At 42.9% G+C, this 14,090-nt stretch overlaps 1 protein-coding gene across 7 annotated transcripts in view; it reads left to right on the forward strand.

Annotated features, from left to right (window-relative positions):
• LOC111553992 (carcinoembryonic antigen-related cell adhesion molecule 1) overlaps window positions 1–13,214 on the forward strand; it is a 22,224-nt gene extending 9,010 nt beyond the window's left edge. Inside the window, exons 5-10 of one of the 7 annotated variants that reach the window (XR_003306740.1) lie at window positions 1,434–1,718; window positions 8,008–8,137; window positions 8,863–8,915; window positions 9,079–9,231; window positions 9,557–9,588; window positions 11,282–11,410. Coding sequence is in view for 3 of the 7 variants with exons in the window: in XM_023229215.2 (XP_023084983.2) it covers window positions 1,434–1,718; window positions 8,008–8,137; window positions 8,863–8,915; window positions 9,557–9,588; window positions 11,282–11,401 (620 nt within the window). In the remaining 4 variants the exon portion in view is untranslated. Of the gene's footprint in view, window positions 1–1,433; window positions 1,719–8,007; window positions 8,138–8,862; window positions 8,916–9,059; window positions 9,589–11,281 lie in introns of those variants that run through there. The other 6 variants (XR_003306738.1, XR_003306737.1, XR_003306739.1 and 3 more) reach the window with 6 other exon arrangements.
• Window positions 13,215–14,090: the final 876 nt, after the last annotated feature.

Genomic DNA, 14,090 nt, shown 5'->3' on the forward strand with positions numbered 1-14,090 from the left:
GCCGGGCACGGTGGCTCAAGCCTGTAATCCCAGCACTTTGGGAGGCCGAGACAGGTGGATCACGAGGTCAGGAGATCGAGACCATCCTGGCTAACAGGGTGAAACCCCGTCTCTACTAAAAAATACAAAAAAAAACTAGCTGGGCGAGGTGGCGGGCGCCTGTAGTCCCAGCTACTCTGGAAGCTGAGGCAGGAGAATGGTGTGAACCCAGGAGGCAGAGCTTGCAGTGAGCTGAGATCCAGCCACTGCACTCCAGCCTGGGCAACAGAGCAAGACTCCGTCTCAAAAAAAAAAAAAAAAAGGCAGTCAACACCTGATCCTCTCCTGGGTCAGGCTGCCTCCCTAAGCTTGTCCTGGCTCTGAAGTCACCAGCTGTATGAGGCTGTGGGCACAGCACATGGGATAGCACAGAACACAGCAAGTGACCCACACTTGGAGAAATCCAGAGATTCAGCCACAGGGGCTCTGCATTGGAGAGAATGGGCAATGCCAAACAGTGTGTATTTGTAGAGAAGGTAAGAATATCAGCCTTTTGTTAACACTGTGCCTACTCTCTAGGAATCTCCTTCACTGTGATATTCTATCCACAGACCAGGAAGTAAAACTCCTCTTTACAGTGAGAAATCCTTCAGATTGGAACTTCTCCAGATACTAAGGTCGTGAAGACTGGATGGGCCAACTTCATTCTCTAAAAAATTATTTAATGAAAAAACACACTACCTTCCCTTTTTTATGTAAAGTGACAGTCACAGGAAGGAAGCCTGATCACAGAAAGCTCCAGGAAAGGGTCACACAAAAGTCAGTGGGAGGCCGGGCACGGTGGCTCATGCCTATAACCCCAGCACTTTGGGAGGCTGAGGTGGGCGGATCACAAGGTCAGGAGATCAAGACCATCCTGGCTGACACAGTGAAACCCGGTCTCTACTAAAACCATGAAAAATTATCTGGGTGTGGTGGCAGATGCCTGTAGTCCCAGCTACTCGGGAGGCTGATGCAGGAGAATGGCGTGAACCCAAAAGGCGGAGTTTGCAGTGAGCCGAGATCATGCCACTGCACTCCAGCCTGGGTGACAGAGCAAGGCTCTGTCTCAAAAAAAAAAGAGTCAGTGGGCAAAACATTCTACCTGATGATGTTGCTCGGTCTGCACGCTGAGAAGAGGATTCCAAGTGGGGATACAGAGATACCCAGAGGGTCACTCTGAGACAATCTGGGGTCAGAAGGGAAGTGCAGCCCTCTCCTTACGGATCATCACCTGAACAAAGACACTTGACCTTCTGCAGAGGGTCAGGGCTATCCCCTGGTTGGTCACCTTTGCACAGCTCACTGTGGGACCTGAGAGCTGGCTAAGGTCTCAGGGAAAGGAGCATAGCCCCAGGCCCCAGGCCCCAACCCTGTTCTCAGGAGGTTATCTCAGATACTCTGTTTGTCTACAGAACTAAGTCCAGTAGCACAGCCTCAAATCAAAGCCAGCAAGACCACAGTCACAGAAGATAAGGACTCTGTGAACCTGACCTGCTCCACAAATGACACTGGAATCTCCATCAGTTGGTTCTTCAAGGACCAGAGTCTCCCGTCCTCGGAGAGGATGAAGCGGTCCCAAGACAACGCCACCCTCAGCATAAACCCTGTCAAGAGAGAGGATGCTGGGAAGTATTCATGTGAGGTCTTCAACCTAATCAGTAAGAACCGAAGCGACCCCATCATGCTCATCGTAAACTGTAAGTGACTCCTCACCCCTTCCTATATGTCCCTGGAGGATTACTCTGCCAATGGTGTGCAAAATGGATAAAACTCACAGGAGGCAGAATCTCAATGAAGAGACCATTATAGCAAACAGAATTGCAAAGTGGTTAAGAGCTTAGGCTCTGAATCAAATATACTTAGTTTTTTGGTTTTTGTTTTTAGTTTTTTTGTTTTTTGTTTTTGTTTTTTTTTTTTTGTTTGTTTTTGTTTTTTTTTTTTTTTTTGGTTGGTTGGGTTTTTTTGTTTATTTTGTTGTTTCGAGACAGGGTCTTGATCTGTCACCCAGGCTGGAGTGCTGTGGTATGATCAAAGCTCACTCCAGCCTCAATCCCCTGGGCTCAAGCAATCCTGCCACTTCAGCCTCCAGAGTAGCTGGGACTACAGGTGTGAACCACCATGCCTGGCTAATTTTTTAAATTTTTTTGTAGAGATGGGGTTTCACTGTGTTGCCCAGGCTGGTCTCAATCTCCTGGTCTCAGCCTCCGCCTCCCAAAGTGCTGGGATTACAGGAATGAGCCACTGTGCCCACCCTGTATTTAACTATTCTAAGTACCTCTCATACAGATGGAAGCATGCAATATTTGTCCTTTTGTGTCTGGCTTACTTCATTTAGCATAATGTCTTCAAGTTTCTTCTATGTTGTAGAATGTATCAGAATTTCATTCTTTTTGGAGACTGAATACTATTACGCTGTGTAGATAGATATATCACATTTTGCTTATCCATTCATCCATCTATGGATAGTTAGGTTGCTTCCATCTTTTGGCTATTATGAATAATGCTATTACATACATGGGTATACAAACATCTGTTCAAATCCCTGCTTTCAGTTCTTTTGAATAGATACTCAGAAGTGGAACTGCTGGATCAAATGGTAATTCTGGTTAATTTTGAAGAACCATCATACCATTTTCCACAGTGGCTATACCATTTCACATTCCCACCAGTAATTCACTAGAGTTCCAATTTCTCTACATCCTCAAAAACATTTGTTGTTTTTTGGTTTTGTTTTGTTTTGTTTTTTATAAGGGCCATCCTAATGGTTGTAAGGTGGTATATCACTGGAGTTTTGATTTGCACTTCCCTAATGATTAGCAATATTTAGCATCTTTTCATGTGCTTATTGGCCATTTATCTTTGGAGAAATGTTTATTCAAGTTCTTTGCCTATGTTTTAATTAGGTTGTTTGGGGATTTTTTGTTGAGTTGCAGTAGTTCTTTATATATTTTGGATATTAATCTCTTATCAGATACATGATTCTCAAATATTTTCTCCCATTCTATAAGAGGTCTTCTCACTTTCATGATAATGTGCTTTGATGCACAAAAGCTTTTAATTTTCATGAAGGTCAATTTCTCTATTTCTTCTTTCGTTGCCTATGCTTTTGGTGTCATAGCCAAGAAATCATTGCCAAATTCAACGTTCCAAAGTTTTCACTCTATCTTCCAAGAGCTTTATAGTTTTAGCTCTTACGTTTGGGTCTTTTATGCATTTTGAATTAATTTTTACATGTGGTGTTACATAAAGGTTCAATTTCATTCTTTTGCAGAGATATCCAGTTTCTTCAATGCCATTTGTTGAAAAGACTATCCTTTCCCCATTGAATGAACTTGGCACCCTTGTCAAAAACCATTTGGCTATGTATGCAAACATTTCTTTCTGGGCTCTATATTTTATTCCACTGGTTTCTATTTCTTTTTGCCAGTACCATACTGTTTTGATTACTGTAGCTTTTGGGTTTTGTTTGTTTGTTGTGTTACTGTTGTTTGGGGTTTTTTTGTTTAGTTTTGTTGCTTTTCTTTGTAGAGATGGGGTTTCACCATGTTGCCGAGGCTGGTCTCAAACTCCTGAGCTCAAGCAATACACCTGCCTCCACCTCCCAAAGTGCTAAGATTATGGACGTGACGATTACCGTAACTTTGTAAAAAATTTTGAAACCAGGAAGTGTGAGCCCTTCAACTTTATTCTTTTTCAAGATTGCTTTGACTATTCATGGTCCCTTCAGAGTCTACATAAATTTTAGAATGAATTTTTCTATTTCTGCAAAAAATATTACTGGAATTTTGATAGAGATTGCACTGAATCTGTAGACCACTTTGGGTAGTACTGTCATCTTAACAATATTAAGTCTTCTAATCCATGAAAATGGGGTGTCTTTTCCATTTATGTCTTATTTAATTTCTTTTGGCAATGTTTTGTATTTTCAGGGTACAAATCTTTCACCTCTTTGGTTAAGTTTATTTCTAAGTATTTTTAAAGCTCTTATAAACATAATTTTTTTCTTAATTTTCCTTTGAATTGTTCATTGTTAGTATACAAAAATACAACTGATTTTTGTTTGTTGATTTTGTATACTGCCACTTTGCTGAATTTATTATTCTAATAGTTTTTTTGTGGGATCTCTAGTGTTTTCTATATATAAGTTAGTGTATTCTGCAAACAGGTATAATTGTACTTCTTTCCAATCTAGATGCTTTTTTTTTCTTGGCTAATTGTTCTGTCTAGGTGTTCCAATACTATATTGAATAGAAGTGGCAAAAGCAGGCATCCTTGTCTTGTTCTTGATCTTAAAGGAAAAGTTTTCAATCTTTCATCATTGACTATGATGGTAGCTAGGGGTTTTCATGTGTAGCATTTATTATGTTGAGAATTTCCTTCTATTCCTAGTTTCAGTGTTTTTTAGCATGAAAGAATGTTGAATTTTGTCAAATGCTTTTATTGACTCATTTTCATTACTGCTTATAGGTCTATTGGGATTTTCTATTTATTCATGATTCTATCATGGCAGGTTTTGTGTTTCTAGGAATTTGTTCATTTCATCCAGGTAATCCAATCTGTTGGCATTCAATTACTCATAGTACTCTTATAATCCTTATTATTTCTGCAGAATTAGTAGTAATGTTTCACTTTCATTTCTGACTTTAGTAATATGAATCTTCTTTCTTTCTTAGTCAATCTAGTTACAAGTTGTCAATTATAATGATCTTTTTTGAAGAACAACCTGTTTTTTTTTTTTTTTTTTTTTTGGTTTGAGACAGGTTTTCACTCTGTCACCGAGGCTGATCATGGCTCACCGCAGCCTTAACCTCCCAGGTTCAAGCAATCCTCCTGCCTCAGCCTCCTGGGTAGCTGAAACTACAGACACACACCACCACCCCCAGCTAATTTGTGTAATTTTTTGTAGAGACAAGGTTTCACCATCTTGCCCAGCTGGTCTCAAATTCCTGAGCTCAAGTGATACACCTGCCTCAGCCTCCCAAATTGCTGGGATTACAGTCGTGCACCACTGTACCTGGCCTACAGTTATAAATTTCTTTCTTGCACAAGATTCTTAACTACTCTGAGCCTCGGATTCCTCAACTGAAAATTGCACTGAGAATACCTGCTCTATAGTATTGCAAGGCTTTTGGGTTTTTGTTTTGTTTTTGAGACAGGGTCTCACTCTGTCACCCAGACTGGAGTGCAGTGGTGCAAACACAGATCACTGCAGCTTCAACCTCCTGGGCTCAAGCAATTCTCCCACCTTAGCCTCCTAAGTAGTACATGCTATCACACCTGGCTAATTTATTTTTATTTTTGTTTTCAGAGAGACAGAATATCATCATGTTACCCAGGCTAGACTCAAATTCCTGGGCTCAAGCAATCCTCCCATCTCAGTTTCCCAAAGTGCTGGGATTAGAGGTGTGAGCCACCACGCCTGGCCCCTTAGTATGATTTTAAAGATTTAATGTAATAATAAACCTTCAGCAAAACACCACGCACAGAAGAAATGTTTCATAAATGTTAGCTGCTATTACTACTGCTATTATCATTAGCCTTGAAATCAGGTAGTCCTAGAGTCAAATCTCAGATCCACCTCTCACTAGCCATCTGACTTCAGGTAAGCTTTTCACCACTCTAAGCTTCCATTTTTTCATATTTAAAATGGAAATAATGTCTACCTGACAGCATCATTTTATGGATCAAATGAGATATACATAAAGCATTTAGCAGCACAGGGCCTGGCACACAGGAAGTACCCCACAAAAGTAGCTAACATAGCATTAATCACCAGCCTGAGTTGACTGGTGAGGGTTAAGCCCCAAATAGTTGCAACAGATATAAAGAAGAAATAGGCTGGACACAGTGGCTCACATCTGTAATCCCAACACTTGTAAGACCAAGGCTGGAGGATCTCTTGAGCCCAAGAGTCCAAGACCAGCCTGGGCAATATAGTGGAATCCTATCTCTACAAAAATTATTTTTCTAAATTAGCCAGGTGGGTGGGCATGGTGGCTCACGCCTGTAATTCCAACACTTTGGGAGGCCGAGGCAGGGGGGTCACCTGAGGTCGGGAGTTCAAGACCAGCCTAACCAGCATGGAGAAACCCCATCTCTACTAAAAATAAAAAATTAGCTGGGCGTGGTGGCACGTGCCTGTAATCCCAGCTACTCAGGAGGCTGAGGCAGAAGAATCGCTTGAACCTGGGAGGCAGAGGTTGCAGTGAGCCGAGATCACACCATTGCACTCTAGCCTGGGCAACAAGAGTGAAACTCGGTCTCAAAAAAAAAGAAAGAAAGAAAGAAAAAGAATTAGCCAGGTGTGGTGGCATGTGCTTGTAGTCCCAGCTATTGAGGAGACTGAGGTGGGAGGATCACTTGATCCCAAAAGGCTACAATGAGCCATGATTGTGCCACCGCACTCCAGCCTAGGTGATAGAGTGAGAACCTGCCTCAAAAAAAAAAAAAAAAAAAAAGAAGAAGAAGAAGAAGAAGAAGAAGAAATAGATGCAAAAGGTATTATTTGTGTATTTATTTTATATATATAGGGGGAGAAGCATTATACAAGAAACCCACCGGGACATGGCTATGATCAAATATGGGAAAGGGGAAAAAAAGGAATTAAATCAAAGTCTCAAGCCTGGTATGTTAGTTTCCATCTACCTAGATACACTGAAGATGAGATTAAACATACGAGATAATTTACTGGGGAAATGCTTGTGAGGGAAAGTGAGGGGAGAGTGAGAGGAACCTCAGACCATGATGCAGATCTGATTCCTGTGGAAGAGAAAGAGGAAGGAAGTTTTAGATTGCAGTGCAGTTTTTTTGTTTGTTTGTTTTCTGTTGTTTTTTTTTGAGACAGAGTCTCACTCTGTCACCCAGGCTTGAGTGCAGTGGTGATCTCGGCTCACTGCAACCTTCACCCCCCGGGTTCAAGCGATTCTCCTGCCTCAGCTTCCTAAGTAGCTGGGATTACAGGCGCCTGCCACCACCCCTGGCGAATTTTTGTATTTTTAGTAGAGATGGGGTTTCACCATCTTGACCAAGCTGGTCTTGAACTCCTGACCTTGTGATCCACCCGCCTCAGCCTCCCAAAGTGCTGGGATTACAGGTGTGAGCCATGGCACCTGGCCTGCAGTGAAGTTCTAAGAGCATTTCTGCAAGGCTGACAGGGAGTCCTCCAGCCATTCACACTTCAGAGTAAAACAGTCCACGCAGAACTGGGCTTGCTTTCATACCCCTGCTGGGAGCCAGTGGGAAGCCAGTTCTCTATGCAAAAGAGGTGGTGAATTCAGAATGCACAGACTGTCAACAACTGAGACACTGAGAAAAAGATGCAACCACAAAAAAGGTGGAAAGTTCTAATCATATACAAAATAGCAATCAGCCTTTCTCACATTTCAAAGCCTTAAAAATGTCTGAGTGTAGAAAGGCCAGGGTGGAATTGACAGAAGAGAGATCATCAACCTAGAAACATGGTGATTGGGGCTGGGCGCGGTGGCTCACGCCTATAAATCCAAGCACTTTGGGAGGCCGAGGCAGGTGGATCACAATGTCCGGAGTTCAAGACTAGCCTGGCCAAGATGGTGAAACCCCATCTCTACTAAAAAAAATACAAAAATTAACCAGGCTTGGTGGCACATGCCTGTAGTCCCAGCTACTTGGAAGGCTGAGGCAGGAGAATCGCTTGAACCCGGGAGGCAGAGGTTACAGTGAGCCAAGATCTCCAGCTGCACTCCAGCCAGGGTGACAGAGCAAGACTCCATCTCAAAAAAAAAAAAAAGAAAGAAAGAAAAGAAAAGAAAAGAAAAAAAGAAACGTGGTGATTGAAAATAAAAATTGCAAGGATATAGTTAGCTAATCACTTTCCAGCAACCTTCCTACAATGAAACTGTATTCCTTGAAGGAACTATTAGAAACTACTTCATTCTGAGAGTTGTTTCCCAGCCCCCACTGTAAAATAATTTCACCTTCATTTCTTCTCCTTTTTTCTTTCCATGACAGATAATGATCCAGCACAAGAAAATGGCCTCACAGCTGGGGCCATTGCTGGCATTGTGATTGGAGTACTGGCCCTGGTTGTTCTGATAGTAGCAGCCCTGGCATGTTTTCTGCATTTTGGGAAGATTGGCGGGTATGATGGCCTTTCCTCTTGTTCTGTTTCCTCCAAGGCTGACTGCCATGCTTGGGAGAGGGAAAGAATTTCTTTGCCTGTCTCTGGGCCTGGATCTCATTCTCCTCCCACTAAACTCCTGCTTCTTGGCACTAATTCCCACAGGTTTCCTCTTCCCTGGTCTTCATGCTCCCTATCTCCCATTATCTCCTAGACAAGGCTATTCCAATCCCCATCTAATCTAGAAGAAGAGACTCAAGTATGTTTCTCTGTCCCCTAGTCAAGGAAAGCAAGGTCTAAGAAGGAAAACAAATGAAAAAATGGAAGAAGCAGCAGGAGAAAGCAAGTCACATGTTCTATTGACCACAGCAGGAAGAGGAGGGAGAAATAGCATAGGAAGAGAACCTAAAAGAAAGCAAAAACAACCAAAGTCCTCTTGAACAATAGACAGAGAAGGAAAAAAAAAAGTATCTACCCCAGAAAACAAAATGGGAAAGGTTTTAAGGATAGAAGTAGGCACAGAAGCAGATGATAAACAATGAAATGAAATGTGAACATCCAGCAAACAGGAAAAGATTAAACACTAGAAGGGACTGTAGTTAGACTAAGGAATGAGGCCCTCAGAAGAAAGGCAGTATGAACATCAAGGACTCCAAGGAATTACCTGCTCACAGTGTCCTTCCTAACTCAAAGAACAAAGATCCTGTGCTTGGGAACAGCAGTCACAGTGTCTGATATTTATTTAGGGCAAGCGACCAGCGTGATCTCACAGAGCACAAACCCTCAGTCTCCAACCACAGTAAGTAAAGCCACTTACCCAGGGAGAACTGGTATGTTCCACCATGTGCCCTCCCCTGGCAGGGAATCCTGGATTCCCAAACCACTCCCTCCCTTGTGAATTGTCACAGAAAGGATCTCTATTTCCCAACCCTAAGTGGCATAGGTCTTCCCACCCTTCCCAGCCACAGGAGTCCCCTGAGACACATCTGAGGAGAGAGGCTCACTCTGCCTTGGCCAGGCAGGCCTGAGGAAGATCCCGTGTTTCCAGGAGCCATTTCCTCAGCCTTACTCCTTCCACCTCCTGCCTCTATTACGGATGTGGGCACTCTCCCTTGGTGAGACTTTCCTTGTCTTGTGGGTGCTGTGGGTGCTGCCCCTCCTTGCCACTGGAGCATGTTGGTGAGAAATACATCTGGGTAAAAATCAAGGCCTTGTGAACTGGTAGAACTCTTCATAAGTGGATTGTGGCCTCCTGTGGCTCTACTCCTGCCCTCTCTCTGGTACTAGCGTGCTGGGTCTGGACCATACACTCTGAGGGAAGCAAATTCCTTAACTGATCCTTAATCTCCCCACCCTCCAACTGCCACCCCCTTCAGCTAGAATCACCTTAAGTCAGCTTTGCATTTCCATGGATTGCTAACTCTTCTTTTGCTTTTCCAGCTCAGGACCACTCCAATGACCCACCTAACAAGGTAAGCATATCCGGTTTTCATGGGCTTATTTTCTCATGGAAATGACTCTGTAGAGAATTGGTTATTCCTGAAGACACAATGTAACATCAAGTTTGGGTTAATGTTTCTCAGTGCAACAACAAAGAAATATTTGTAATCACTCCCATGAGTCTACTTTGCAGCAAGAATGTGCATTTTGGAATTATTCTCATCCTGTGTCTGAATACCAGATGTAACTCTTAGTAGCTCTATGACCCTTGTCAAGTAACCTAACCTCTTTGATCATCAGCTTTGTCATCTGTAAAATGGGCATTCTGCCTACTTCATTCAAAGAGAAGTTGAAGGGATTAAACAAGATAACCTACATAGAGCACCCAGCACAATGGCCTACAAAAAGAAGGCCACTGAATCATTCTCACTCCCCTACCTTCAGTATGATCCTGCTCTTACTGTCAAAAGGATAATTTCAATTTTAATAGATCTGAGATCCTGTTTTTTATAATAATTTTATAGAATTTTCCATTTTATGGCCAGACGTGGTGGCTCACGCCTGTAATTCCAGCACTTTGGGAGGCCGAGGCAGGCAGATCACAAGGTCAGGAGATCCAAACCATCCTGGCTAACATGGTGAAACCCCGTCTCTACTAAAAATACAAAAAATTAGCCAGGAGTGATGGCGGGCACCTGTAGTCCCAGCTACTCGGGAGGCTGAGGCAGGAGAATGGTGTGAACCCAGGAGGTGGAGCTTGCAGTGAGCTGAGAGCACGCCACTGCACTCCAGCCCGGGCGACAGAGAGAGACTCCGTCTCAAAAAAAACCACAAAAAAGAGTTTTTCATTTTCATTTTACCTTTTCTATAGAGCAAACACACATACTGAATACTGAAAAATGCTAAATCACAATTATACTTTCACAATGTATGAACTTTCACAAGTTGAACACACCTGGGTAAGCAGCACCCAAATCATGAAATACTACAGGACCTCCCCTTAAAAAGAAACCCTTCCAGCCAGGCACAGTGGCTCACACCTGTAATCCCAGCAGTCTGCGAGGCCAAGGCAGGTGGATCACTTGAAGTCAGGAGTTCTAAACCAGCCTGGCCAACATGGTGAAACCTTGTCTCTACTAAAAATATAAAAAAATTAGCTGCACATGGTGGTGGATGCCTATAATCCCAGCTACTTGGGAGGCTGAGACAAGAGAATCGCTTCAACCTGGGAGGTGGAGCTTGCAGCAAACTGAGATCATGCCATTGCACTCCAGCCTGGGCGACAGAATGAGACTCCGTCTCAAAAAAAGAAAAAAAGAAACTCTACCAGTCACTTCCCTCCAAAGAGTAACCACTATCCTGACTTCTAATGCTCCAGATTAGTTTTGCTTGGTTTTGTTCTTACATAAAGGAGAAATACAACATATCCTTATATGTGGCTTCTTCAACATTGCTTTGTGAGACTCATCCATATTGTTGTATGTATTTGTGGTTTACTGGTTCTCATTGCTGCATTATCCTATTCCATTGCATATATACCATAATTTCTCTCTTCTAATGATCATTCATCAGGAGGTCAGCAAGCAGAGAATGGGTAACAACAAAAGCCCTTCTCCAGAGCTAAACTTTCAAAATGGTAACAGCTTGTGGTGCTGAATCACACCAGGCAAGGTGAGGCCCTGCCCCGTGTCAATGACTTAACTGATGATTACTTGTGCTTTTCAGATGAATGAAGTTACTTATTCTACCCTGAACTTTGAAGCCCAGCAACCCACGCAACCAACTTCAGCCTCCTCATCCCCAACAGCCACAGAAATAATTTATTCAGAAGTAAAAAAGAAGTAATGAAACCTGTCCTGCTCACTGCAGTGCTGATGTCTTTCAAGTCTCTAACCCTCATCACTAGGAGATTCCCTTCCCCTGTAGCAGTAGAGGGGTGGAGACAGAAAGAATTTCCTGCTACTCTTCCTTCCTAATAGGCACCTCCAGACTGCCTGGTCACAGCCCCTCCCTCAGTGCCAATAGATGAAAAGGTACATTGGGGAGTCTGTAGGAAACCCAACTTTCTTGTCATTGAAATTTGGCAAAGCTGACTTTGGGAAAGAGTGGCCAGAACTTCCCCTCCCTTTCCCTTTTCCCCACCTGGACTTGTTTTAAACTTGCCTGTTCAGAGCACTCATTCCTTCCCACCTCAGTCCTGTCCTATCACTCTAATTCGGATCTGCCATAGCCTTGAGGTTATATCCTTTTCCATTAAGTACATGTGCCAGAAAACAAGAGAGAGAGAAAGGCAGTAATGCCTTCTCCTATTTCTCCAAAGCCTTGTGTGAACTCACCAAACACAAGAAAATCAAATATATAACCAATAGTGAAATTCCACACCCTTGTCCACTGTCAAGAATGTCTACCTGTCAGGGTTGTCTACCTGTAGGATCAGGGTCTAAGCACCTTGGTGCTTAGCTAGAATACCACCTAATCCTTCTGGCAAGCCTGTCTTCAGAGAATCCACTAGAAGCAACTAGGAAAATCACTTGCCAAAATCCAAGGCAATTCCTGATGGAAAATGCAAAAGCACAGATATGTTTTAATATCTTTATGGGCTCTATTCAAAGCAGTGCTGAGAGAGAGGGGTTATAGCTTTAGGAGGGAACCAGCTTCTGATAAACAATCTGCTAGGAACTTGGGAAAGGAATCAGAGAGCTGCCCTTCAGCGATTATTTAAATTATTGTTAAAGAATACACAATTTGGGGTATTGGGATTTTTCTCCTTTTCTCTGAGACATTCCACCATTTTAATTTTTGTAACTGCTTATTTATGTGAAAAGGGTTATTTTTACTTAGCTTAGCTATGTAAGCCAATCCGATTGCCTTATGTGAAAGAAACCACCAAAATCCCTCAGGTCCCTTGGTCAGGAGCCTCCCAAGGTTTTTTTTGTCAGAGGCTCCAAATAGAAAATAAGAAAAGGTTTTCTTCATTCATGGCTAGAGCTAGATTTCACTCGGTTTCTAGGCACCTCAGACCAATCATCAACTACCATTCTGTTCCATGTTTGCACCTGTGCATTTTCTGTCTGCCCCCACTCACTTTCTCAGGAAACCTTGGCCTCTGCTAAGGTGTATTTGGTCCTTGAGAAGTGGGAACACCCTACAGGGACACTATCACTCATGCTGGTGGCATTGTTTACAACTAGAAAGCTGCACTGGTGCTGATGCCCCTTGAGGAAACAGGGCTGTGAGGAGGAGGATTGTAACTTAGGCCTAGCCTTTTTTAACAGCCTCTGAAATTTATCTTTTCTCCTATAGGGTCTATAAATGTATCTTATAATAAAAAGGAAGGACAGGAGGAAGACAGGCAAAAGTACTTCTCACCCAGTCTTCTACACAGATGGAATCTCTTTGGGGCTAAGAGAAAGGTTTTATTCTATATTGCCTACCTGATCTCATGTTAGGCCTAAGAGGCTTTTTCCAAGAGGATTAGCTTGGAGTTCTCTATACTCAGGTACCTCTTTCAGGGTTTTCTAACCCTGATATGGACTGTGCATACTTTCCCTCATCCATGCTATGCTGTGTTATTTAATTTTTCCTGGCTAAGACCATGTCTGAATTATGTATGAAAACTGTTCTATGTTTTTATAATAAAAATAATATATCAGACATCAACATGCTGCCTCATGGTTGATACTACCTTAGACAATGTTTTTCTCTACAGGCAGAATAAACAAATTGTTCAATGGGGAGTCAGAGTAAAACTATTTCTTTTTTTTTCTTTTTGAAATGGAGTCTCGCTCTGTCACCCAGGCTGGAGTGCAGTGAGTGGCACTATCTCAGCTCACTGCAACCTCCACTTTCCTGGTTCAAGCAATCCCCCACCTCAGCTTCCCCAAGTAGCTGGGATTACAGGTGCATGCCACCATGCCCAGCTAATTTTTTTGTATTTTTAGTAGAGACGGGGTTTCACCATGTTGGCCAGACTGGTTTCAAACTCCTGACCTCAGGCAATCCGCCCACCTTGGCCTCCCAAAGTGCTGGGATTACAGGCGTGAGCCACTGCGCCTGGCCGTAGGCCATAAAACTATTTCTAAGTCTACAGATATTTGATCTAGTGATCAGAGAATTAGCTAAATTCATTTGCATACCTGCTAACAAAGTGAGTCTATCTGGGAGCAACAGACCACAGCTGCAACTTCCCTGGGAGGAAGTGCCTATCTTCCTCTGGGAGAGAAGATGATCTCATGAGTAAAAGACCTCCCAGCCTCTTCATTAGGGGCCAACAACCCTTCCCACTCCGGCAGCTCCAGTGAATTAGATGTAGCAATACAAGGGTCTCCACAGGTTCATTCACCTTCTAACTCTTTCTGGTTCCCAGTTCCTTTATTCTGCCCTCTAGGAGGGTCAGATCTCTTCTAACCTGAGTAGCCTTCATTTATTAATTCTGCTAAGTACTAAGCTATAACCTCATTTCCTTCACTTCCAAGCAATTGAAACATAAGTGCTGTCTTTCCCTTTCCTCACTGCCTAATTTTTCCTGGCCCTC

This window comes from Piliocolobus tephrosceles, chromosome 21 (genome assembly GCF_002776525.5).
Source record: "Piliocolobus tephrosceles isolate RC106 chromosome 21, ASM277652v3, whole genome shotgun sequence".
NCBI classification, from domain to species: domain Eukaryota; kingdom Metazoa; phylum Chordata; class Mammalia; order Primates; family Cercopithecidae; genus Piliocolobus; species Piliocolobus tephrosceles.